The 27201-nt window shown below is 38.4% G+C and overlaps 1 protein-coding gene across 4 annotated transcripts in view; it reads right to left on the bottom strand.

Moving 5' to 3' along the window:
- Positions 1-27201, bottom strand: part of LOC104049411 (connector enhancer of kinase suppressor of ras 2) — a 211052-nt gene that overhangs the window by 103124 nt on the left and 80727 nt on the right. For all 4 annotated transcript variants that reach the window (XM_064462860.1, XM_064462859.1, XM_064462862.1 and 1 more), the window contains exons 3-5: positions 10627-10829; positions 9200-9287; positions 1727-1768 (exon numbers count right to left, since the gene is read on the bottom strand). In XM_064462860.1, coding sequence (XP_064318930.1) covers positions 1727-1768; positions 9200-9287; positions 10627-10829 — 333 coding nt within the window. The remainder of the gene's footprint in view (positions 1-1726; positions 1769-9199; positions 9288-10626; positions 10830-27201) is intronic.

The raw sequence follows: 27201 nt of genomic DNA, 5'->3' as shown, positions 1-27201 counted from the left end.
ATTTTAATTGAAATGACCATAAAATAAATTATCAGTTTAAAAAGCTTATTCTTGACTTCAGCATCCTTGAAGTAATTCTTATTATTTTTTTAAGATGCTATGAGAAAGATAGTGGTTATTCTCAATTCACCCAGAGTTATGATGATAAATGGATTGATTCTCAGAGTGTGGATACTCTGGATTGGGAAGCGTCAGGTGATTTTGCTCAGGCTAAGATGAGTTCTACTGCTGTGGGATTCAGGCTCTTTAGGGTTCTTCACACTTTCACTGCTGAGCCTATGGAATACTTAAAAATTGAAACTTCTCTCTCTGTCTTCTACCTTTTCAGGCTTCCATCCAAAACTGGTACAGAAGAAAGAAGTAACATTCCTGCTAAAGATGAATTTCTAGAAGTCATATGCCATTAAAACTGTGGGTTAAAAGATGTGTATATATGTATGTGCGTGTATATACGTGTGTGTGTGTGTGTATATATATCCCTATATGCACTCCAAATCTCAGAAGACGTCAGGTGCTTTTACAAGTTGTTTTCAGAATCAGGTTTGCAATAGTAAGCTTTCTTCCAAAAGTCACTGCATGCTTTCTGAATCTAACAGCACATCAATGTTTTACAAGTTTTAATCCCCGCTGGAAGCAGAGGATGTGTAAAAGCCTTTTTTTTAAAACCAGCCAAACAAACAAAGTCAGGCACTTGTTTGGAGCTTGTCAAAAGCTTATCTGAACTTGTAAATCCTTTGAGATTTCCCTTAAACCACAGGTTTTAACTTTATCTCAGCGTCAGTAAAAGTTTTCTGTGCTGGTACCAGAAAAACAAAGTTTTTGAACTTAAAGGCCAATATCTAGTCAATAACTTTGTATCAGATTCTTCCATTCCCCTTCATCATTAGATTTTTTTGAGTGCTGAAGGCACGAAGTGTTCAGTCTGACAACCAGCGAAGCTAGTAATGCACCAGGTCTGCTGGATCCATTGCTGGAATTCCATGCCAGCAATCCTAGTAAGAGTATTACACTAGTATGAGTACTGCAAAGCTTCTAAAACACTCTGAGAACAATAATTATGTATTTGTAATTAACTGTAGGTATAACAGAGCATTCCTCCAGGGAACTGTGTGAAAGGAGAGAGTGAGAGAGAGTATCTGACCTTGCCTGCTAAAATAAACAGGCATAAGTTTGGGAATAGAAGAGGAAAGCTGATTCTTAAGCCTTAAACTTGAAAGACTTCCAATTTAGGAAAGAGTAAAAAGGCTTGGTAGGAATGGTTCTTAAGTGAATGACACCATCTTCCATAAGCCTCCAATCTTCAGAGAAACTGGAAACAATGTCTTGGGTGAAAAATATTTTATTAATATTGTGTGGGTAGAGTATCTCCATTTCTTTACACTAATGAAAAAAAAGACATTGGATTATTAAATCTAGAGCTCTGGAGCAGTCATTAAACTGGCTGGTAGGAAGCACAACTGACTTGCACTTAGTTGGTTCCAGGGGCTCACATCCTGTAAGTGAGTATCTCTCTCTTGCTGGTCTTGAAAATAGATTTGAACTTTTTAACTATTTGATTTTATTGATGAAAACTTTTTTAGCAAGTGATATAATTAACCAGAAGTAGTGTCAAATACTAAGGAACTTTATTTTCCTATGGTAGCTTTAATTTATTTTTTTTTTTAAATAATCTAAGCGGATGGGGTAGGATTAAAGGATACCAAAGCAGAGTACGTAGATTACTTACCACATGAAGAATTTTATTTTCTGTTTCATACACTGTACAATCCTGTGGTAAAACAAAACAAAACAATTAATGCATGTTATTTTAATTTTCCTATTAAGAAAGAAAAGAATGCTTTACGCTGCTAACCATCTTTTACAGATGTACCTGAAAAGACAAATGATCTCTTGAGTTTTGTCATGACCAAAAGGTTACTTTATAATCTTAGGAAACTTGACTTCTCTCATGGCTGGTTAACCTCAGGGACCTATTCTTCCCTTTACAGTCATGACACCCTCGTGCTGAATAGCAGCAACAATATAAATGTAAGGCGGAGGGGACAGATTCATGATAGTGAGAGAAAAAGTAATTGAATATAATTAATCTGGCATGTCAGAAACTCAATGATGCGCAGAACAAGAGATACATTGCCTAGCCTTAAATGAGGGAGGACGTTTGTAGCTTTTTGTTAGCTGTGTGGGGTGCAGACACTTGTGTCAGACCTACCACTAGGTAGCTTATGTTACTGTAAAGCATGGGAAGGAAGAGAAAACAGAATATTTTGACAAGTACAACTCTAAGGATGTTAAATGTGGTGTATCCAGACCATCAGTTTGGTTCACTCCATCTTTTGCTTGAAGGCCCTGGTTGCCTACACCGTCCACAGGGGACAAGAAACAGCAGTGGTCCCAACTCTTAAGAGAAGTCATGTAACTGCTCTATATTTGGACTTTGGAAGGCAGAAGTCACACCAGAAAGGGATGAGAAAGGACACGGGCCTGCTTGTGTTCAGCGCTGGTGCAGGGATGTCCAGGGGGTTTCATTGCCTTAAGGCTTCCCAAAGAACAACTCCATCCCAGCTTTCCATTACACAACATTGCTATTAACCAATTTAAAGCAGGCCTGAGAAATAATACTCCTGATCAAGCTTTTTATTTGCTTAAGACCTGTAACTTCTAGAGCAGTTATTTTCCTCTTTTTGTTAAAGAATAATAAATCTTATCGCTACCTAACTTAAAGAGTCAGTACTCCCTTAACTTGCATTTTGCCTTCTGTGATTCGTGGCTAGAATATTACTTTTCCTTCATGAAACAAAGCACACAGATTCCTAAAAGAGATCTATTGCCTCTATTGCTCTTTAATGTTTTGAAGATTTCCTTGATACAACCCTCTATAAAGCAAGACACAGACAGTATTTTACCCTTTCCTACAGGAGATGGCCCAAGTGCACTGAGTCAGCTCTACCCCACCCTCCTCCTGCCAGTCAGCACTCCAAATCACCACACAGGTTCTCTAGCCGTATTTTACTAAAACATAAAATTAAAAGGAAAGTACAGAAAATTCAAGCTTGCCAGACAGGGTGAGGTTAGAATAGAATCCCCCAAAAGCCTGGTCACCTCTGAGGCCAGCCGCAGTCCCTGCGGTCAGGCTCCCTCTCCCCCCAGCCCCAGAACCTTCCGCCGTTCGCCTGAGGCAGGCAGCCCGCCACACTGCTACAGGGCGAGTGTGGGCCTGCCGCACCTACCCCTCATCAAAGGGGTGCTTTTCCATAACAAATCTGAGGGGAAAAATATTTCTGATATGTCCTGGCATCTCCCCGTGTCCAGGGCAAGTGACACACTGACCTGCGGCTGGTGGGAGTCCCAGAGCCCTGTGAAGGGCCGCCACAAAACACACTGAGGACCAGGCAGGTGGGATCCTCACCTCGCCAGGGGCCTCGTTTATCATAGCAATCTTGTTTATAATGCTGTACTGGCACTGACTGTTTGCATTTAAGGGAATTAACGGTTAATAACAGAAGAAGTTATGTTGGGAAATTGCTAAATACTTCTCCAAATGCTATGTCACATTGGAAAAAGCATTCTGCAAAGCAAGATAAGGGTTTCAGGACATATTTTTAAGGTGGGGATATGACAAGTAAAGAAAAAAAATGTCTTGTTTATTCATCTTTTTTCCTTGAATAAGTTTTTAAATAAAATTTAACTTACTGATACATCTAAAAGATCCCCTCAAGTGACTTAAGATTCCCTATAGTTCTCAATATTTCCTCTTTCCTGGATCTTAATATGTTTGCAATAACAGTTAATTGCTTTAATCTCCCCATGAAATAATTCCAACATCCTCACTCCATTTACTCTAGAAGTAGAGTAACTATACGATCAGCTTAGGCTGTGGTACTCTTTGTGAGAGAAATATTGGCTAACTGGCAGATGTCTGCTCCTCTTGTCCAGCAGCTCAAATCCTCGGCTATGCTCTATTCACTGAGGCTGTGTCCGGCTCTCCAGCCTTCTTCCTTGGGTGCTGCTTGGAGGACCTGGTCCCTCAGCCCTTCCGAGCTTGCTGCAGAGCAGCTTCAGCCTGTCCAAGCCACGCAGCCCTGGGTACAAGCCTGGAAAGCAGGCAACTGTCACACCCTCAACTCTGAGGGTCATATGTGTTTTGGCATTTTTGTAGATAAACGAATTTCTAAGTGAATAGAGTTTAAAGAATATCGCTACAGAATAAGAAAGTTAAAATCAGAAGATCGTGACTGCCAAGGAACACAGAGAAGAATTTATATTAGCATTTCATGGTCAAGTATCCCTTTGATGTTTCTTCTGTATTCATACTGTTATTTTCTACAGCACAAAAAAAGAGAATTCAATTAGTCAGTTTGGTTGGCAATGCCCAAGGCAGTTTTTCCTACAAGTTTTACGCACTTCAAGCAGCACATCCACCATCTCCTTTTAACCCTCCAACTACCAAGAGAACAAAATTATCACAGCAGGGCTTACAGCCTGATTTCAGAGCTAATGCCTTTTTAAAAATTATTCCTTTAATTTCTGTACTAGGAATACAATATGAGCTTCATTCTGAACAAACTTAATTACTTCAGGTCAAAAAATAGAGGACATATGTATGGTAAAACCGAAATTTTACTGTTTTGTAGAGCAGAATTAATGTTAGCTATACTTACGTTGCACATTCAAGATTACATTAGCATTAAAAATGCTAATGGCTTTGGGATTCCTTCCAAAAGAGACGCATATTGACTTTTTTAAAAAAATATATCAGACTAGTTTAACTGAGAGGTTAAAAGCACTTGCACTGTTATACTAAAATATTAAGATATGTAGGCCACAACATTCTTCTGATTTATTTTTCTCTCATACATAGCAATGCACTAGGGATCTCATTACAAAAATTTAAAAAATCTTCCATGACTAACATTTATAGAATTTTGATCTATTTTTCTTAGAAAAGAAATAATAGTTATAGTAATATTCTTTCTACATCTTCCATAAGCAAGATGACATGTTAAAAAGATTTCTTCTTATAGTTTAAAAAACTTAGAAAAATTAGTAGCTGCATTCTCTTTCCCTTCTGTAAAATGATAAAATACAGGAATTGCAAAAACAGTCACAGCAGCAGTATTACGTACAAGCCAGCTTCTGCACTACCCTTTCAAAGGTACAGTACACCTTCACAACTGGTAAAGTAAAACAGCATTCTTTTGACTATTCATAAAGAGAAAAGGTCAGCAGGACTTTTGCTCACCCACACTATATTCACAATTTTAGTTTATAATTCTGAAAGAAAAAAATGCAAGTACTACCAAAATTTGCAGATACCATAAAGACTGTTTTATGACAAGTCTTGAGGACACTTAACACATAAAAAGACTAATACATGTAAAATATTTAGTTCGTTAACTTCGTACAATAAAACAGCATGAGTTAAATCAACTACTGAAAAGAAAGAGAGACCCTGTAAAGGAGCAGCTCGGAAGAGAACTTAAAACCTTGTGGTGTTTGCCAGTTGAATGTCATTTCCCAGTATAACACTGCAGTAAAGATCTAGTGCAATCTTTGAAAGGTGGGTATGACAAAATGATACTTAAAAGTATATTGCTTGCATACATAAAATCAAACACTTCTGGAATTCATACATTAAAAAGAACAAGATTATGCTGAAATTAGGCAAATATCCACCAGCAAATACACTAAAGTAACTTATTTTACTTGGTTTAATTAAGGTGAAGACTTGATTATAATCTATATTTAGAAAACAGTGAACAGATGTTTGATAACAAAATGTTCTTCAGAAAATGCAAGCAAAATAAGATTGAGGGGCTGAACGCTGATGTCTGCAAAGTTCAACCTGAAAATAACACCCACGTTTTTAATGGCAGTTGCTGAATGACAGAGTAATTCAGGTGGAAGGGACCTCTGTAGGTTATCTGCTCCAACCACCTGCTCAGAGGAGGGCTAATTTAAAAGTTAGGCTACATACAAACAACTATGAAGAATCTACAATTTCTATCAATTGCAGTATGTCCTAGATAGCTTCAAAAACCATAAGCTTCATCCTAAACACAAAATACTTGAATAAAACCAGGGTAAAAAAGTCTGATATGGTCTCTGAATTTATCTTGGTGAGATTAATTAACTTTAAAAAAGGGGAGAAGCAGCAACATTTGCTTGGCTTTTGTTGGAAAAAAATTAGCCTAAGTTGCGCTGGCATTCTTTAGCAAGACACAAACTTTTTGTTTAGAGAATGTTTGTTCATGCAGTTTAACGCACGTATCAAAGGCACCTAGCTTTTCCTGACACAATCATGAAAAGAAATAATCAGAAAACCAACTTCTAGAACTAGTGAACTTTTTCTGCTCAATGGAAAATTAACCAATGATACATTTTATGGACAAAATTTCAAACCTATTCATCCTCAGTTATTCCGGTTATCTTTCCTGCAGGATAGGATTGGCACTAGAGCACGACCAAATCCAAATTCAGTTAAGGTAGTCTAGTGGGGATCATTTTCAGAGCAAAAATGAGAGTTAGTCTACCTTGAAGCTAGAGCTATACTTCAAAATGAAGTCAAAGAGCTCAAGCAGTTGCAATACTCTGATCTAACATGCGTTTTTGCAGATTATCATCAACACATTTTGATGGGACACAGCACCTCAAAACCAGGATGTTTCTGCAGCTTTCTGCATAATGCTATTCTTTTATAGCTTCCCTACTTATTTTAGGGAAGGTGAGATCATGAGGGATAAGGAAACCGAGAAGAACCAAGTACAAGCATAAATGGACAGGCATAAAACTTCTCTAAAATTAAAGAATAAAGATCAATGTTCTTATAAGCAGTCTGAGAAGATACTATTTACAGACAAACAAGTGACTGCTTATTCATTGTAGCATTTACACGGTATGGAAATAATAATACTCAACATTGTGGTTCATCTGTTTGGTTTAAATTTTGAATGAAGAGCTCATCTTTACGCTCACACTAAGAAAGAATATGACCTAAAAGCTAGTAAAGCTACTTCCTGAGTAGATCTAAGAGTATGTCACACGGATACATACAGTACCTCCTAGCAAGAAGATTCATAAGCAGTGTCTATATTAAACTAAGCTTACGTGGTAATGCTCCCTATTTAGAAGGAAGCTCACTTTGAGTGGCAGCCGTAAGTTATGCATGTTAATTTTGCACAAAATAGATCTTTAGGCTGAAGACATTCCTCACTTTATGTGCCAAATGCCTAGCCTTGAGTGCTACTTTGACACTGACTAAATTAGATATCTAAAATTTATATCATTCATAAAACAAGGAGTATCTGAAAGGATCTGATATCTAGGTTGCTATTAGTTATGCCTTTCCATTCATATTTTAGCCTACAGTTGACTGCAATTCTGGTTTAGGTGAGACATTTCTGCTTTCACACATTAAGATCAGTTTTCCTCAGATTTAGTAACAGCCAAACTGCCTCCCTGTGAATGATTTTGTTTTATCTGCTGTTTCTGGTGCTAAGTTTAATATACTGTAAAAAGATCTTGATAGATGACTATCAAACAACACAGATCTGACAATAAGACAAAACTTGTAACTGACCTGAAGAACTAACTCAACATTTTTCATCTTGGAATGTCTTGCAGTTTATGGTAACAGATAGATTGATTTTAAGTTGTCAAAAGGAGGACAGCTTTGGGACTGAAGCTGGAGAAATGAAAAAAAAAAGAACTAAACTATTGCTGGCAGAGGAGAACTAAATTTCATCTGCCAAAGCAGTGAAATGAATGACAGAAATGGAGACAGATATTCAAAATTATACTATTTTCACCTAGACCATGGAGGGGGGAATCAAACTCACACAAACAAAGTGCAATATCAGCTGAAGGGCAGAATCAGATCTGAACTTTTTATACTGTAGAGAAGTACATTTTGCTTAGTCTATAAATCAAAAATAGCCTAGTGCTATAAACACCTGGTAAGAGAAAGCTTAATAAAGATACATAAATAATTAAATGCCTACACTGGAATTTTTAAACCAAGAGAATAGAAAAAGGACCTTTGTTTTGCACTGCAGAAATGCATAAAAGACAAAACTGAATATTATAAATTAAGGATAATAGCACAAAACACAAAGACTGATGTTTATCAGCCTCAGTTCTTTTTTTCCAAGAACGAAAATGAAATTGAAGAGGGCGGGGGGGGGAACCCAACAGTTTGCAGAATGCTACTACTCCAGGAAGCCTTTTAAATTAAATGAGTTCTGTGATTGGTCTGCTGTGATGCTCCATGGAAAACTGTTCCAGCAGAGGACAGAGGCAGGCAGTGGAGCCCTGCATACTGGAGGCAGGGCCAGTTTAAGGTGCTTACAAAACCACAGCTTTAGCAAAGCTTTGCCTTCCCTCCTACAGCACTTTCATCTTTCCCTTTTGCTTCATTCCAAGACAGCCCTGCCTGTTCTCCAAGCTCTCCACATATTCCAGTAACACTATTTTGTCTCATCAATATTTTTATCCACTCGCAAGAGAAGCTCACTGTAAATATTTCTAAAACTAATTTCCACTCAGTCTTTCTGTACCTGTGTGTCACCTCTTGTCTTACTTCAGGGGCAGGCACTGTCAGAGGCTGTTATTATTTGTATATTACACAGCACTACAGACCAGATAAATTAGTTTTATGTACCTGTGGAATGTACTATATTAAAATTAATTAATAAATGTCATTGGTGATAATACTACTACCCTTATTTGTTCCATAATTGGATTGTTTAATGTTTTGGATATTTCATGTTAATCACTAAACAGCTGTCATGTAACCGGCTCTCCTTTAAGTGAAGACACCACAGTGCAGATTCTGGATATATTTGTATGTATTGTAAGAATCTGTCCCTGAAAAATCTTTGGTCATTCATATTTTAATCTGTAATAAACTGTTAGCAGTAATTAAGCTCTGTTCTTTTGTTTAACAGTTGTGACATGAAATTATCTACTCAAAAGCAAAGTGGATTTTTAACTTCACGCCATCCTTCAATCTATCCAGGCATATGAGGATAACCAAAGTCCACAAATCTTCCCATCACTCCCAGAGAAAGAGAATATGCAAATAACAGAGAGGTAACGCTAAAACAATTTTTCTGGTGAAGTAAAAGCTCAGGAATGTTTTTACTAGTGCAATTTTTAAGCAACAGTATGAAGGGGACACAGAGCAGAAGATAACCACTCCTACCTGTTGCACAATGGTTGTTAGTTCCAGGCACAGTTGAACAATGTTGTTTTTCAGTAGTGAATATTCCGTCACACTGACAAATGGAGACCTGTGACAAGGGAAGGATTGGTTTATACAGCGTTAAGGATTATAACTCATCTTTACAGCATAAGCAGATATATGTAACATAGAGACCAGTTCTACACCACAGAAATGTGAAACATCTAATTGTGACAATCTCCAGCAGCAAGTGACACAACCTCTATAAAATATACCTTTGAAACAAGAAACAATGTAGGCAGGAAGGATGTAAACTGGACTTTGGCCAGAACATCAGAAATTGTCATTCTTGTGGAAAGTGGAAATAGGAGCTTCCATATAATTGTAAGCATTCCAGATTTCCTTTGTACAGCTCATTAAAAAGACAGCATTTCTAGTACATCAGTCTTCAGCAGCAGTTAGCACCTCAATTCAGAGAACAAACTAAAGCTTACTTAGTCACTAACAGATTCCTGCACACTCGGATTTTCTTCAGGCTTTCCAAAATCTAGCTGAATCTGACCCCATTTGAATTCATAAGACCTGACAAGGTCATAGCCTGAGAGAATATGACTGCTGGCATCAGGTTAGGAAGATGTCACCAGGATTATACAAATCCTGTAAAGGAGGGTGATTCACTCTCACTGTGATTTCTAAGGTGCCATTTATACACTCAAGAGCACTCAGATTCAAGATAAAGCTATCCATTGCTATAACTCCAAAGAAAGAGAAAAAGCCATAAATGCTCTGATGCTATTTTATGTTTTGGTTTCTGTCTTTTCACAGTCAAAAATTTAACTACATTTATTCAGAGAGATACTTTTAATCAAATTCTCAGTTCGTAAATTAAAAAAACCCAGTGGTTGATTGCTGATCACTAACCAACACCACAGCTGTACTTAATACATCAGTCCGACGCTTGATAAAAACTCTAATAAGAAAATTTAATTTTCAGACTAAGCAAGTACTAGAATTTATTTTGAATAGTCTTAATTGATTTGCTCAACTCCAGCTTTTTTTGTGTCTTTTTCATGGCTGAAGACCAGTTCAAGGTCCACAACGTTTATGTCCTTACCCTTCCTTCTGAAACTACCAACAACGTAACCACTTGTGGCAGTGAGGTGTCAACTTGGAGCAGTGCAAAAGTATTAATTTCTCACAAAATACTATCAGACTGAAAAGAATCTGAAAAATTAACTAGACAAAACTTTAACACCCTCCTGACAGAAAAGGGTACTATATTTTGCTTCCAAAATTGGAGAAATCTGCAAAACAAAACTTAGAGCTAGAATTCCAGAACTGCCATTTTCATATTAGAATAAAAAAGTACAAGAGAAAAAGATTGAGTGAATACAAAACAACCCAAAGAATTATTCTGATGCATAAAGGATCAAGGAATAGTAAATTACCTGTCCAGCCAGGCTAGTAGGTTCTTGGCAGCACCAATCAGGTCAACTACAGAGGTAAGAAAATCATTTGGCAGTCGTCTGGAGGCCCTGCCATCATAATGGCCGCTCCTCCTCCTACCCGTTATAAAGTTCTGGAGATTTTTGGCTGAGGCATTCAGCTTGTGAGACAGAGTTCTCAGGTTTTCGGTCTCCAAACCATAGTTCTGAGGGGAAAGAAGAAGATAGACAATTAAGTGAAATAGTGTGTCCTTTGCTACATGAACAAAGCTGTGAGGTTAAACATTCTGAATGGTATTGGCTGAAAGGATAGGACGGTTATGGATGCCTGGTGTAAGGCTAAGCAACAGGCTACTTTGTTTAGAACATACAGGACGCAGACATCCTGTTAGCATGGCAGCCTCTCAAAATGCTACAGCCCCCAAACCCATTGGTCCAGCTAAGTCACTGGAGGCAAAACCAACCCCCATATCCTGGGCCTCGACGGCCTTTCCATTTTCAAAAAGTGGTGATGAGTCAGGCCGCTATCCCCTTCTGGCTATGGCTGGGTGTTAACCCACTACTTGGTGTATTTGTTACCGCTAAGGGCAGGTCTTCTGCAGTCCCGCTGCACTAGATCTCACCCAGGTTTGTGTCGGTCCCTCTACTAACTTGGAACAACTTCACCTTAGCAGAACTTCCCTTTCACTTACGCTGTGAATAAGCTATAAAATTTTATACGGCCGTGGTGATAGGCTTTTACAGGAAAATTCCTTCCTGTACCCTGCTATTGTTGGTGAGCAGCTGTCCCCTATGTAATGTAATATGGGAACAGTTAAATCAGGTCAGAGTAAAGACATGGCATTCCTGCTCCCAATGACTGCGTAGGGAAGAATGTGAGCACAGAGCAGGCATGTGGTAACAGCTGTTAGCGGTTCAGGGGCTTCAAGCCAGTGACGGTGTCTTCATATTTAACAGTTCTTAATGGATTTTCTTCCATTGTTCTAATTCTGGTGGTTTGAATCTAAGTTTTCTACACACAACTCCCTTTTCCTTTTACCCACATTCCTGCATCCATGTCTCTGTCCTTTTATCATCAAGCCAATACCCAGACCCAGGTAACAAGCACAAAGATATCTCAGCTCATATACATTAAATAATTCACTCAAATTCACATAGAAAGCCTCAAGCAGACTGAACCGAACGCAGATTTCTTGCTGCCACAACAGGATGTAGCATATGAAAGAATTTAATGAGCATTTAAACAAAATCGGCTTTCAGAGTATAAATTGGTTACCCGCTACTAATTTCAACGATGCATATGTTACAGAGGATGACTGTTCATGAATATCACATGTTAATTTTTCTGCCAAAACTACTTCCTCAAAACAGAGAATAAAGAACCGCAAACACTACAGAATGTACTGACTAATAACAAGCTTGTGAAATGGGACTGTATAGAAGTCAAACAAAATACAAACATATGCCTGGTAAAGTTGCTTGGACCGCTTACAGCTGATACTTAGGACCGTGCCTTCTCTGCCAGCTACTCCCCCTCTCAAAGTGCACTCTGAAAAATAAATCAAGCGCCCTGCCTCCAGCTTGGAGGGCAACCTGCAAGGAATGGAAACACTTTGCTATCTTAGTAGCTCACTGCAAAGAACTTAGATTTAATAAATCATTTTAGATGCTAGGGACAGAATTAGTTTCATTGTTATACACATATTGTGCCTAAAACATCAGAATCCATGAGGTTTGGAAGCATCCAGTTTTAGACTGAACACTGAAACAAATTAAAGTTATGTTGGTTTAGCTACAGATGAGAACAATTCTCTATCTTTTTTCAGAACAAATACTGTACAGTTAGCCACAGCATCACTAACGTAAGTCATTCTATTTTGGAAAAGTTTAAAGTTAAAAAGCAGGTTATATTTGATATTAATATTCCATCTGTTCAATATTTGTAGCTAATCTTTCTTTTATTAAAGCACTGAAGTAATGCCCTCCTCTGCTCTATTTTTCTCTCAACTTCTACTTGTGCCAAGATGAGTAAGTGGATGTACTGAGATGCCTCTCCCAGCTAGCAACCAGCTACTCAGTGCTTGGTTTCCCCTCAGACTTTGATTTTGCACACTCAACAACAAATTACGAGGTTGATAAAACCAGCAGGATCTGGTTTATTTCCAAGTCCAACCTTGCTTATCCCTGTGGAAACAAGCAGAAAATGTTTCTCCCAATAATTCATTATTGCATAAAAGCTCTGGGAAGCTGTCAGTTTACTTTCAAGAAAAGCCAGGCGGGAAAGGAAACAGTTTGACCAGTGAATCTATAAAAGCCAGTACTTTCACCACAGACTAAATGCCTGAATTTTGAAGAAATTATACTAGATACTAGTGGTGTAATCAACTGGAACGATCCTCTCAAGTCACTGGAAAACACAGAGAATTGAACAGAAGATGTGTTTGAGGAAATCCACCTAGTGACCAAGCTCTTTGTTTCTTCTTAAACTTTATTAACATGCTGATGGCAACCTCAATCAATACTGATATAGAATTTAAAATATAGCAAAATATAGGTAAAATACGTCCATGAGATAATCAGGAGATGAAAGGAAATTTTGCAGTTTTTCAGCACAGTAAAAGGGCTGATGCAAGTCAGCAGGTTAGCTAAGACTTAGCAAGACACAATAAAGGGGAAAATATAAAAATATTACAGAAATGACAGTGAATCAATATGTCTGTAGAAAACAGAGACATTGTAACACTCCAAATTTAAGCTTGCCTCAAATCCAAGATCTTCATTTTTAAATGAAACAACCATGACCAACTATATTTGGGAAAAGGAGTGGTTACAAATAATTCTTGAAAGTATCACCTCTAAGCACCTCGTCTTGCACTGCACTGCAGCTCCCCTCGTGTCAGCGGCACACGCTTCCCTCTCCGCTGCCGCCTCCTGTGCAAGCTGTTCGCTGGGCTGAAGCTCGGGTGCCGTGAAGCCCCACAGGCCCCGCATTAGAAAACTCTTGAAGGAAGCTTCACAGGCTGCTTTCAAGAAGGTTCATGAAGGAACCTTTCAGGCTTCCCTAGTCAGCACCATGGTGACGGGATGTGAGAGAGATTGTTCCAGAGGAGAAAAGAGCAAAGAAGCTGGGAGACACACAAATTTGAACTGCGTTGATTAGGATTCAGTGAAAGTGCTTAAAAACACGGACAGAAGAGATGCAATTTCTGATGATGAGTGGGTAGGTGGGTAGCCTTGTTCTGTATGCATGACACTGCAAGTATCCAAACCTCTTCTAATTCCTGTAGGCATCTCATCTGCATGATGCTAACTGAGACAGTCTCAAACCTGCCAGACTAAATCATTGTCACAGCTACCATATCAGGCTTCAGTTTTCACAGCCATCTCTTCCACTCTCACGGTGTTAAATATGTGCTGTTATTGTGAGACACGCCATAGAAATGATACTCCTGAGCCTGTAAAATTCTATCTCCTGGCAGGTGATTTCTTTTTTGCACAGTAAATCCTAGATGTAATTTCTGGTTTAGAAAGAAAATGGGGGGAAAAAAAAGAAAAAAAGCTCTAAAAGGGACAAGAGGGTGCCATTAGCATAGACAGGATTCTTTTTCATACCAAGAATAAGGGAAAAAATACCAAGCGAGGTTTGCTCCATTCCCTGATTTTGTTTCATGATGCTTAAGGCTGTTGCATAATCATAGAAATGGATATATAGGTTTAGAGAACAAATATCGACTATTAAAGCAACCCCAAATGCTGTCTGTCTAGAAGAACTACGCAGCCATACGGTCTGTCATATTATCACAGAATTTGGATCTGCTTAGTGGGAATTTCAGTAAAACAGGCCTGGCAGGTATATTGCAGAAAGGGTAACTGGTGGAAGAAAGGGCCAAAGTAACAGCAAATCATGAACGCAGGAAGATGCGACTAGTAGGTCTGTTAAATGTTTACTTAAGCCTCTTCACAGAAAAGCACTGTTCACACAGTAAGAAATTCTGTATATCCACCGAGTGTGATATATGATAGCTTTATCACCTTCACACAAAAGAGTTGCACAAAGATTATCTGACACGTTCAGTGACAGACTGACTCGGTAGCATATTTTAGGTTGGAGCTCAGCAGTTCCTGACGTCCTATTCAGTGACAGGAAGAAGGATTTCAAGAGGTAGAAATTAAATGCAAATGTGAGATCAGATCCAGACAAGCTTATTATAGAAGAGTATCGTTAGCAATAATGCCAAGATGAAGCTGTGCCTAAAGTGACACTTGTTAACGAGATGTACAACTGATTTAGGTTTAAGGACAAGTCCGCTTGCTGGCTATAAAATGTGGTTTTCCATTTTAGCAATTTCATTCTCTAATTCTTCAATTTTCAAACTACCAGTGAGAACTCCTTGCCATCCGCCCAGCTCCCCTCTGTTCAGTTTGAGGCACCAGTTTCGATGTTCCTAGTGATTATGGTTATTGCAGGGTGGCGAGAGGGAGGAGACAGGACAGATCGCCTCCAGGGCTTCTGCGGTCCATCGGTTTTTTTGAAGTACAGAAAACACAGGTGGCTGTTGTCAGGCTGACAGAATTCAGAAGACAGGAGAGAATACCAGGGTTTTTTTGAACAACCTGAAAAAGACTGTTGGTTTTACTAGTACAGAGTGGAAGATACAATGTAAGATACACGTGCTTGAGTATTTCATATAGTTAAAAATACACACTGGAAACTGAAAAATAGGAAATCTGCATCCAAGCGGATAATTCTTCCTTTTTATGTCATAAATCCAAAACGCAGCAATAGCTAAATACACTGTGACTATGAACCCTCCCACTATGCATGAGTGTCACAATTCCAGCTAAAAACTCTGCTTGTTTTGAACATACATTCTGGTATGAAGTTCCATTTTTAAAAGACAGCGGAAAAACCGAGTATGTTTTTATCCATCTGACACTAACACCTGTGTTTTTTACATATTCAAAGCAGTGGAATGAAAAAAAGCCTTCAGCTATGGCTTAGGCTGTTTTCGTATCTCATTGCAGGTATGTAACAACATCATAAATTAGTATTTTATGCAAATAAAACTATCTATGAAAATTTTAGCTACTGAGATAAAATAGGCCAAATTATTGTAGCAAATATTAAGATAAAAATAGCAAGTACAGTGGGAAAAAGAGAAGTGCTGATCTATTTTTTGTAAACGCTAACACCTGAAGATCAAAAGAAGAGCAAGAAATACCTGCAATATAAGAAGAGTTTATTTCTTCTGTGGAAAAAAAACCCAGCGGTATGTCCTTAAAGTTACTAATATAAATTATTTTGCTCTAATGTGACATACAGAGGTAAAAAAACATGTATGCACATCGAAATTTATTTGACAGAGGACATAATTTTAGCTAAATGGTTTATATTGCATAAGTAATGACTTTAACTTACCTTAAAAACAAATTTATTTTTAATTATGGTAGCTTTTCTTGATGTTGTCATTCAAGTAAGTAGTTGGTGTGATACATGTATAAATATATGTGTGAATATGTATAAACACATGGACACATATACAGCCTTTTCTGCAGGTGATATTTCAAGAATATTACGATTTCCACTGAACTGTAGGGTTCAGAGAGATAAAAGTGTGGAGCAGTAGATCTGACTGGGGAGATTAAAGGAAACAACCCTGACTGGGGAGATTAAAGGAAACAACCCTGACTGAAATTCAAGCATCTTACATGAAATTCACCATGTTAAGACGTATAAAGTACCACAACCTGAATATTGCTACACTCCCATTTTTGTGTTTCAAGCATAAGCTTAAAGAACCCCCCCACAACTTATCAGTCCAGTCCAACTGTGGTAGCCATAGCTGCAGGTGTCTGTATCAGAGATCAGCTCAGGGCCGCTGACAAGCCCACACGGTCAACGTGCCTTTGCCCCTGGGGGTGCCATCCTGCCCCGGCACACAAACGTGCTTAGCAGAGCCGGCTGCTCCCCCTCCCAACCCACCCTGAGGGCAGCACACCTGGACTCCTCCACTCCTCAGGGCTCAGCTTCCCAGTTGCTTTAAGCTGACGTATTTGTGAACCACTGCAGAGGGATGCTGCCATGCTCTCTTCCCAAATCTCAGCACCATTGATTAGTGAGGAGGATTAGAAAATTAACTTAAAACCTTAATCTTCAGGCACATCTTCCCCACTTCAGACTGGTTTTCAACACATGCTCAGAGTACATGTAAATTGACTTAAAGTAATTGTGGACTTACGACATCTGACGCAGCTCGGGGGGGACAGTCTGCCCCTCCTCAGCTGGGAAAGCAGGTCCAGTCCCCCTGGGCTGCCCGCTCGCCCCGCCAGCCCTCCTGCTCCCCATGGACACACGCTCACGTGCCATCGATACGGCACGAGGAGACCTCTTCCCACCTGCCTCCCTGAGGCATGGTTGCAGCATGGGGCCCTGAGATGACTGGGAAAGAGAATTCCCCAAAGCAGCTCTGGGCTTTTGGAATCTCCTCTGGGAAAACATGACGTGCCAGATGGACTCCAACAACTCCCTGCTGTCTGCATGGCTGTGTACGCTGCTCCTGCAAAGGCCCTATCTTCGCAATGAAAATTACAGTGTTTGTGAGAGCAGATAGTCATTTAGCACTTAATGAATAAAACCAAACAAACACAGCCTGTTTAATAAAGGTAAAAATTCAAAATAATCATACATTATGATTTTAGCGTAAATAGTTCTGATGCTTAAATAGAATGAAAACCATCAAAACTCTTTTTTTTTTTTTTTAAAGATTTCCTTTCCCAAGGTACATTTTTAAATTTAAGAGGCTAACAGAAAACACAGTCAAAACCTAATTCTAAAATACTTCACTCTATAAACATTTTTTTGACTTTATCAGGTAGATCTGTTAAAATTTTATGGTGACATTTTAATGATACAACTTAAAACTGAAGTTATCAAAATAGTATTTGTCAGACGTCATTTTTTCCTCTTTAAAAAGAATTTACATGCTAAATATCCTTCGTATGAAGAGAAATTTCAAGGTGAAATAAATCTTTCATGTAAATGACAAAGGTCCTTCTTTTGAAATTATCTTATTAAGTAAACATGTTTTACTCTAACATTTAAATTAAAGTATGTATTAAGCCTTGGTTCCACAGAATATGACCCACTAAGTATTTATCAGATTGCAGACAAAGTGCTAGAAGATAATCTAGATCAGTATTCTGTGTGGACTGAGGTGACATAAATTGAGCAGAGAGAATAAATTAAACCTTGTAATTCGCGTATTATATTTGGTAGCATTAAAGTCCTGCTGGAGCAGTGTGCAGACTGGAAGAAAATACTATTGGACTTACAATCTGCTGACAGTTACACCTGTGGCATAGCTAGCGCCTGCGGCACACTGGGGTCTTTTTTATTGACCCGTCACCGTACTAAATATGTTGTATATCTGGTCCCGGGGAGAGCGTAGTGCTTCATTGCCTGTGGCCGTCTGCTGACTCCCGGTGTCTGAAGGCTCAGAGCTGAGATATTAGAGATCTGTGGTTAAGAACCACAGAATGGTTTGGGTTGGGAGGAACCTTCTAAAGACCATCCAGTCCAACCCCCCCACCGTGGGCAGGGACATCTTTCACTAGACCAGGTTGCTCAGAGCCCCGTCCAACCTGGCCTTGAACACTTCCAATGATGGGGCATCCACAGCTTCTCTGGGCAACCTGTTCCAGTGCCTCACCACCCTCATGGTACAACATGCCCTCCTTATGTCCAATCTAACTCTCCCTTCTTCCAGTTTAAAACCATTACCCCTTGTCCTGTCACTAGAAGCGCAGTTAAAAACTCTTCACCTTTCTTATAAGCACCCTTTAAGTATTGAAAGGCTGCAGTAAGGTCTCTTGGAGGCTTTTCTTTCCCAGGCTAAAGCATCTCAGCCTTTCTCCATAAAAGAGGTGTTCCAGCCCAGGAACCCATGTCTTACTCATACTGGGGGCCCCAGAGATGGATGCAGTGCTCTGGGGGGGTCTCATGGGTGTGGAGTAGAGGGGGAGAATCAACTCCCTAGATCTGTTGGCCACACTGCTTTTATGCAGTCCAGGATATGACTGGCTTTCTGGGCTGCAAGCGCACATTACCATCTCATGCCCAATTTTTCATCCACCAGTATCTACAGCTCTTTCTCCACCGGGCTGCTCTCAGCCAATTTATCACCCAGTCTACGCTGATATTGGCCCTTACTGACCCAAGTGCAGGATCTTGTGCTCAGCCTAGCTGAACTTTGTGAGGTTCACATGGGCCCACTTCTTAAGCCTGTCAAGGTCCCCCTGGATGACATCCCTTCCTTGCAACAGATCAGCTGCAATGTTCAGCTTGGTGGCATCTGCAGACCAGCTGAGGGTGCACTCAATCCTCATGTCTATGTCATTGCTAAACAGCGTTGGTCCAGTACAGACCCTTGAAGGACACCACTTGCTACTGTCCATTTGGACATTAAGCCACTGGCTGTAACTCTTTGGATGTGGCCATCCAGCCAGCTCCTTAACCACTTACTGCTCTGTCCATCAAATCCACCTCTCTCCAATCTTAAGCTAAGAGGATGCCTAAAAATGTCCTCCACCTAAAACCAGCTAAGAAAATCCATGAGTGGCCATAGGAATCAGTACACAAGTTCAGGCCTAGGGACGGAAACCTAAAACAGAACACATTTCCTGAACGGTAAAAATGGGACAATTACAGTAAAATGCAAGTTATATGACAGCACTTAATGAAAAGTTAAACAAAATAAATTAAAGAAACAGTGTAAGTTTTATTAAGGAAACTCTGTGTCAGATGTCATTACACAGTGTCAGACTTGTCACTGCAAAGTAGTCATTTAATTGGGCAATGATCATAATCACATGCTCTGTGAGCAAAGGAGTGAGGCATCGGAGTAAGAGACAATTGAACCCAACATGACCTAATTCTCAGAATGTCTTATCACAAACCCCAACTTCTGCACAGTTTAACTTATCTGTCTGTAGTTAAAGTCTAGTGGAATTACTACTATAATGGCCGCTCCAGTTACTTTATAGGAAGGAGATGCTGTACTGCACACCAAAATATATTAATAAATTATACCTATTTTGATATTACTCAGGATCAATTTCCCAAATTACAAAAGAAGCCTAGCTTACTAAATAAATTTGCTTTGCTCTGCGTTAAGGAAAGGAAAAAATAGAGGGCACACCTGGATATGTGCTATTTAAACTAAAATATAGAATAATTTTTATATTTTAAAAATACATAAAATGCTAGACCCTGCCATTTTGCAAACTATAAACGTTATCAAGAAAACGCATTCCATCTTAGTGGCTGAGGACTGCAGTTGAAGTAAAACACTGTCCAAACTTTCTTCAGCCTTTTCTTTAAATACTCTTCTCATTCTAAATCAGTAAATTGGCAACACTATATAATAAAAACAATCCTTTTCACTATCTTTAATAACATTTGCCTATTAGTTTATTATGACAGTAAAACTGCAGTATTATAACCTAGTTCATGTTCAAGAACACAATATTTCATAAAAATAAAAATATGGACTTTATTAATAACTATGGTAATAGTATGCAAATATGCAACATCATAATACAAATTAGAGTATATTATCTGAAACACCTCAATTCTTTTCTATGCATAGCTTCCCTCCCCCTTGTGCTCCCTTCCATTATAATTATCCTACCTTTCAGAGCAAATTGTGTCACAATTCTTTCTTGTCTCTCGAGTCTATAATTTGGAACTTGTCACAGTGCTTCTAAGCACTTCATATACCTTCCTATTATCTTGTAAATAGATACATTAAGTAGATAATGCTAAGATTAAATATTTTAACCTTATTCAAAAACTTAACATTTGCATTGTATTTTTAACTACCAGAAGAAGCTTTAGCATTTCCATTGTAATTGATATGTATAAGCGAAATCAAGCATAATTAAGGTGCCTTGATAAGTAATTTTATTGAAAAAGCCATGTGTTTCTGATTTCAGATAAGAATTAGAACATGACAGTCTTTCCTTGAAAAATCAGGCTTAAAAACACCATAATACCAGCCTCTGAAACATTTTTTTTTTCAGAATATGGTATTTAAATAGTTAAAATTATCTTTAAGTGCTAAGAGTGTCAAATGACTGGTGAGAGGAACTGAGTTAGAGAAAAGCAGAACATGAAGTTACAGGGCTGCAGATACCTCCTCTGATGACATGAAAAATATATGACTAGACTGGGCCTTGAAATGGCTGTGGAAAAAGGATGACAAAATGAGGACCGCAGACATGGTGTGCAGTTTGTTGTTCATGGATCTCAGAAGGGTCACTAATTATGCCAAGACCTGACCCACTCTATGCTAGGCTAAATCTGCGCAGTAGACCAGTCTCTGTTATGAAACAGTTAGGATGATCAGGAATTGATCGTTGTTGTTCTCTCCCACCTAAACAGTTTTTAAGTATCTTTTACATTGTAGCTCTTGCTACAGATCTCTGAACAAACTGGGTAAAGCCTTCTTGGTCTGCTTAATCCTAATGAAGTCAGCGTGATTTGAATTCTGTAATATCCAAATACTCTCTAATTGGGCAGGCTTAAACAAACTGGAACATCGCAACATTTCTGTTCAGGTACATATACTTATCTATCTACAGAGAGAGAAAGAGACTGTATTGCTATGGTACAAGCATCTAAAACACAAAAAGGTATGAGAAAATGAATTCATTACAAACAGCGCAGGCATTCAAAAACGTCCTACAACACTACAGAAATCGAATATACAAGTATCTCTGTCAGGCTAATCGGTGTGAGAAGGGTGTATTTTCTTAACATGCATTTTAAAATTCTATCTTGCCGAACTATGTGGTGACTCAATATGATCTAGCACACTGTGAAACCTCATCGGTGTAATTTTTGGTTAAGATCTGTAAAAACATGAAATCTGCTATTCAATTTTGTAGACTGCTTATTGCAGTAACAATGTCAGGTATAAAGAAAGCATACTTTTATGCAAATAAAAACGCCTCAACCACAATATCTGGTCCCAGATGACTCCGGCCACTGGTTAGAGAGACTTTCAACATACAGGAGGTTCCTGTTGTGATACACAAATATATTTTTTAAGATCATGCCACTCCGAGTCTGCCGGCCACGTTCAAGGAATACCTTAATATAATTCCCCCCCCATTTTTTTCTGTTTTCTTCCTTTTATTTTCTCTACCCCTTGAAGAAAGTTTATTTGGTTTTTAATTTCTAAAACCTTTTTTATATTTTTCATGGGTTTAGATTAGTCATTCAACAAGCGCTCGATATTTTTCTGTTTTTAAATAGCCTAAATACCTGTACCTTGACTACATATCTCATATATATATTTCTATTTAATAAATAACTATTTAAAACTGTAACCTAGACTGGAGGTGGGTAGGAGGGACTATAGAACAATCGTAGAAATGAATGATGTTTTAAGATTTTATGAAACAATATGCAGTCAAAACAAACCTTTATTTTCTAGATTAGAATATATGATCTAGATGTAAGAGATATCTGTCATATTGAAATCACCTGACATTTCAAACAATAGAACTAAAACATGTTGCAGATCAGCTGTTTTATATATTCTACTTTTCCACTTAGAATCATCTAAAACACTGAAAGGGCTATTTGTCTATTTAATGCCCATTCTCACAAAAGCTTTTTAAAAAGGCAATTTTTGCAAGACGGGTTTTCCTGTGAAAGGAGATCTTGTGTCTCGTTTCAGTTGTAAAGTGGAGCACGGCTATTCACACCTCAGAACCATCAACAGAGTTATTTCTGCAGAGGCAGCGAACCAGCAGTTTCAGAACCAGGAGAGCCTGATCCTAACCTACGCTTTAAAAAGTACTTTAGTTTTTCTGAAGGAGAATGCTTTTACTACTTTTCCTTTGAACCTCAGCAGCATCCCTCTGAGCCATTTGTAACTGCTCTCCCACTATATTTCCAATTCACATTTTCTGCTCACCTCTGTCTTCACAAAGAGTTTAGATCTAAACTCCCTGGAAGTGAATTTGCACTTTAAAAAATTTCTCCATTTCAAAACTCATTTAACATTTTCTCATATTTTTGAGCAGAACCTCAATAGTACAGCAGCATGAAATAACGACACCTCCTCATAAACATACTACCATGAAATGGTGACTGTACGGCACCATCCCTACATCGTTTGTCCTCTGTCAAGCTGACATCTGTGCACATTTAATAGCTTCAATGTCAACTCTCAGAAGAAATACCAGTAGGAAAATAAAGCTGTGACAGCGCAAGACCCGAGAGGATGAAGGAAGTTAGTCTGTTTTGCGGCTTCTTTTCACAATGCAAGGTAAATTGTTTCCAATTACTTTACTTCAGTATTAAGTAAGGACTGATCTGCATATGGCTTCAATTAAAAAACCATATGCAAGCCAGACATCTGTGATGGCTTGGCCTCTTCCTTATGCGTATGAAAACATGCTATGAGGAATACGCTGATTGGGGATACTGTGATAAACAAACAAGACCAAAGGATGACCCAGGAGATATTACCTCCAAAAACATATTAGATCATGATCTGCTAACTTTTAAAAGTGATGACTAAATATTGCCTGCATTTGTGACCACCATGCCTGCAGCTGTTTCCCAGAGTGCGCCACGCTGCCTGCTACTGCCAATGCATTACATCTCTTTCAGAAGTACCTAAATTATACTCAAAATCTTCTTTAAATTTCCTATTGCCAGTCCGGGGGACTCCACTGGCTTTACTTCAAGAACAAAATGTCTCAAGCCTTTACCTTTCCAGCACCCTTTGATCTTTATTCCCATCCTCCTCAGCAAAACCTAATGAGGCCATACACATGTAGTGCACTGTCCAATAACCACAAAACTATTATTTTTGTACTAAAACCTTGTGACCAATTAAACTTTGCTATTTATTTCATAATAATCGTAATTTTGTATAAGAACCAACTGTCCAATCTCAGGAAGTCTCATCATCTTAAATTTTTTTAAAGTACCTGTTAAAATGAATCATAAGACAGGACTGCAAGATTACAGAGGATAAGAGATTTAGTACGTAACACAAAATCAGAAATTTTAAACAGTGGTGAATTTTTCAATGTTCAGAGAATAAGTGATAGGCTGGTCATTTGGAAATACATTGTTGACACTGACCATTTCATTCAGGTCAGACATTTAGCTTAGGTTCTTACAGAATGGGTAATTCCATGTAAAAATTATATTTATTCAGGAAAGATATGTTACATATATTCATAACAATTCAGAGAAGAACTTACAAAAATTTAATTAGTAACAAGATTCTTTTGAATGGGCATTAATGAGAGTATGAAAAAAGTTCATCTATGTTTATCATGAATTTGCCGAAGTTTGCTCAAGCAACTCAGTCAATCATTACATAAATATGCGTGCGCGTACATATATTTGCATGTATATGAATTTATCTATAACAATAACTGATCACAGATAATTACTCAGGTATTCAGGCAGCTTATAGCAATTGATATTGTAACACAGAGGCATGAAAAATAACTTACTGGGAATTTATGGAAGAAATTGCTCCTTGCAAATGAGAAAAGCAAATTTTCAGGTTTTTCCCATCATAGGGAAAATACTCTTAACTGACATGGACGTACTCCCTGTATTTCCTTCGCACAGAGAAGAGGATTTTGTGATATGTCATCATTTCCAGTGAAAAAAAAAATCTACAGCCTCAGAAAAACATTAAAAGCTAATTTTAAGTGTTCATAATATTGTTCATACCTACTTAAAATACCTTACAAATAGTAGTGTAATAATTTTTCACTAAAACACATTACCAATGTATTTCACATGGACTATTACAGAGATGACAATTTCTTTGACACTTAAGACTTTGAAAACATGAACAAACCAAGAAAATTTCTGTACTTCACTGAGCTTTTGGGTTATTTTAAGGAAATTAAAATTTTATGTTAGCAGAATAATACTCTCTTTATTTCATGGGGAAAGTTAACCTCTTCCTGCAATACACTCTGTTATTCTTCCTTTTTGTTCCAAAACTAGAACCCTGTATGTCCTTAATCTAATATACCTTTCCCCTACTATTTAATGTAGTTACCTAGCTCTGAATCAATATTCCATTAGCGGAATTCAGTCAATGCCTGCACATTCTAGTTAAGGTTTGCGGCGCTGGCACACCACAAGCATAAGTTCCTGCAACGTTGGCATACCAGTAGTCACACACAGATATTTATACATGCTGCTTTAAAATCACAGGGTAAGGAATAGCAAATTGTTCGGTGAGCAGCAGTACTGAAAAGGCCTGATTTTCAGCCATCTGCCCCCCGTTCATTCCCACATCCCCTTCTCCACGTGACTCCCATGCAATTTGCATCCGAATAGAGGCTGATGGCACAAGCTCTGGGAGTCAGGGAGAGCCACATCCCAGCCCGCCCCGAGGCACAGACCTGCCCTTAGCCATAGACTGGTGCCTCACCCCAAGGATCAAGTGCATCTTCTCCCAGAAAGTCACTGGCTTAGGACACACCCCTCTGGTGACCTACTGACTACTGCAGCACTTGCGGGAATCCTCGTGGATTTACTGTTCTATCAAGTTGGGTTGAGATTAGCTAAAGCTTTCAAAACCCGTTAAGGCTGGCAGAGGGATGAACTGGTGCAGACACAGGCAACACAATCACAAAAAACATCATCTGCTTTGAGAATTATTCACATTTGGATGTTTCTCACAGCGAAATATGTATGGGAATGCAACCAGCTTTGGCAAAGACTTGTAATAAAGCATGCTAAGTCCAAGTTACCAATTTCAGCTGGCTAATGGATTTAAATTATATATTAAAATGTTTAATGCAACAGTAGAAAATTAAGTGTTGTTATGTAGCAATACACCAGAAACATAAGCTAGTTTCTGATGGAAAACACAAAAGCCCTCTGTGCTGCAAGTCATGATTTTAGAAAAACAATATGTTTTCCTTCAATATACTCTGCTTGAAGTATTTCTATGTTTGCAATAAAAGATCAGAACAGAAGAGATACCAACTGAGCACTCCAGAATTTAGAACTGGAAATTACTGAGTTTAACTCTTGTACAGAGGATGGTGTTTTAGCTGCATTTCTGTGAAATCACAGTGTACTTTGCAAGATCTGTATTTTTATGCTTTACTGAATGGAGCACTAACTTTTCAAAAGCTCATGATGAGAAAAGTGCAACAATTTCCAGATGTGTTTATTGTAACAATGATTTGAAGTCAGCAGTAAGAATTATTTAATAGGAAGCATATATCTGTAATGGTCTAGTAAGTATGTATAACATGCGAGACAACAGCAGATAGAACTGAAAAGGTACCAGTACTGAAACACCACTTTTTGGCCACTGCTAGTTTTCCAATTCTTGCACATGAAGAATTCAAACAAGGACAAAGACTATCTAAGCCACTGACATGGTTCTTGTTCTTACAAGTCAGTGCACACGTGGACGTCTGAGCACAGTCAATGAATGTGGATTTGCATCAGCCACCAATAATTATATGTCAGCCAATAAAGAGCAGAAGAATGATGAATTCCCACTGTCAGAGCTGCACTATATTCAACCACAGAAAAGTTTTAGTCAGCTCCAAAATTTAATGCATCTACCAAAAATTAACAAAATGTTAAACGTAGTGCACAGACAAATCTCAAATCAACGTGTCTGACTACACTTATAAATTTGGCCAGTGTTTCTGCACTGTCCCGAACCAGTGATATTTCCGTAGCTCTTGAAATCTAGAGTATTTACCCAAACACACTTGTCAAGGCTCAGTTATCTAAACCACTTTTCAAAACAGTTTCACTGTACTTAATTTTGCTGTATACCTTTATGTGAATCTGGACATTTTGGCTATAAAGCTCTAAAAATGCCAAATCCATGCCCACTTTCACAGAAATGAAAGACACAGTTGCTCAGTGTTGAGCACCACATAACATAATACCATTATGTGAAAAGCACATTTACTGAAGACATGATATTCTGTAGCCTATGGCATTCTATATAAATGCAGGGACTCTTAAAAATAAGAGGCTGTGACAGCTGACCAGTTTCATACATGTGGTTTTGTATGACAGCATTGCTACTGGTATTATAACATAATAAATGTCGTTACAAAACTAGTGACCTAAAAAGTTGAAACGGACTCACACCAGTTCCCACACTACAACTTAGAGCTTCATCCCTTCAAGGTGGTCAACGCTTGGCTCTTATTCCTGTACTTAGTCTTGCAAAAAATTAAATGCCCACTTTCCACAAGGCCCTGTGAAAACATAACCGCATTCTCAGTCCTCCACAAATATCATTCAGGAATGGAACAGAAATGTGTAAAGTACTATTTTATCTCCGAGATTAATGTTTGCAGTAGTACTGATGAGAATCACTCACAAGATTTCTTTCTGTGGCAGCTTTAATCAAATAAACTCTGATGTTATCAAAAGCAATGCAGAGCTCTAGCAATACATTTTATCACGAGATCAGAAATGACACAGGACACAAATATTACAAGTGTCTTTCTTTTTAATTCCTTTAGTGTAGAAAGAAAAAG

This window comes from Phalacrocorax carbo, chromosome 11 (genome assembly GCF_963921805.1).
Source record: "Phalacrocorax carbo chromosome 11, bPhaCar2.1, whole genome shotgun sequence".
Lineage (NCBI taxonomy): Eukaryota > Metazoa > Chordata > Aves > Suliformes > Phalacrocoracidae > Phalacrocorax > Phalacrocorax carbo.
Note: the sequence above shows the minus strand (reverse complement) of the source record. Positions and strands in the feature narration are given on the sequence as shown.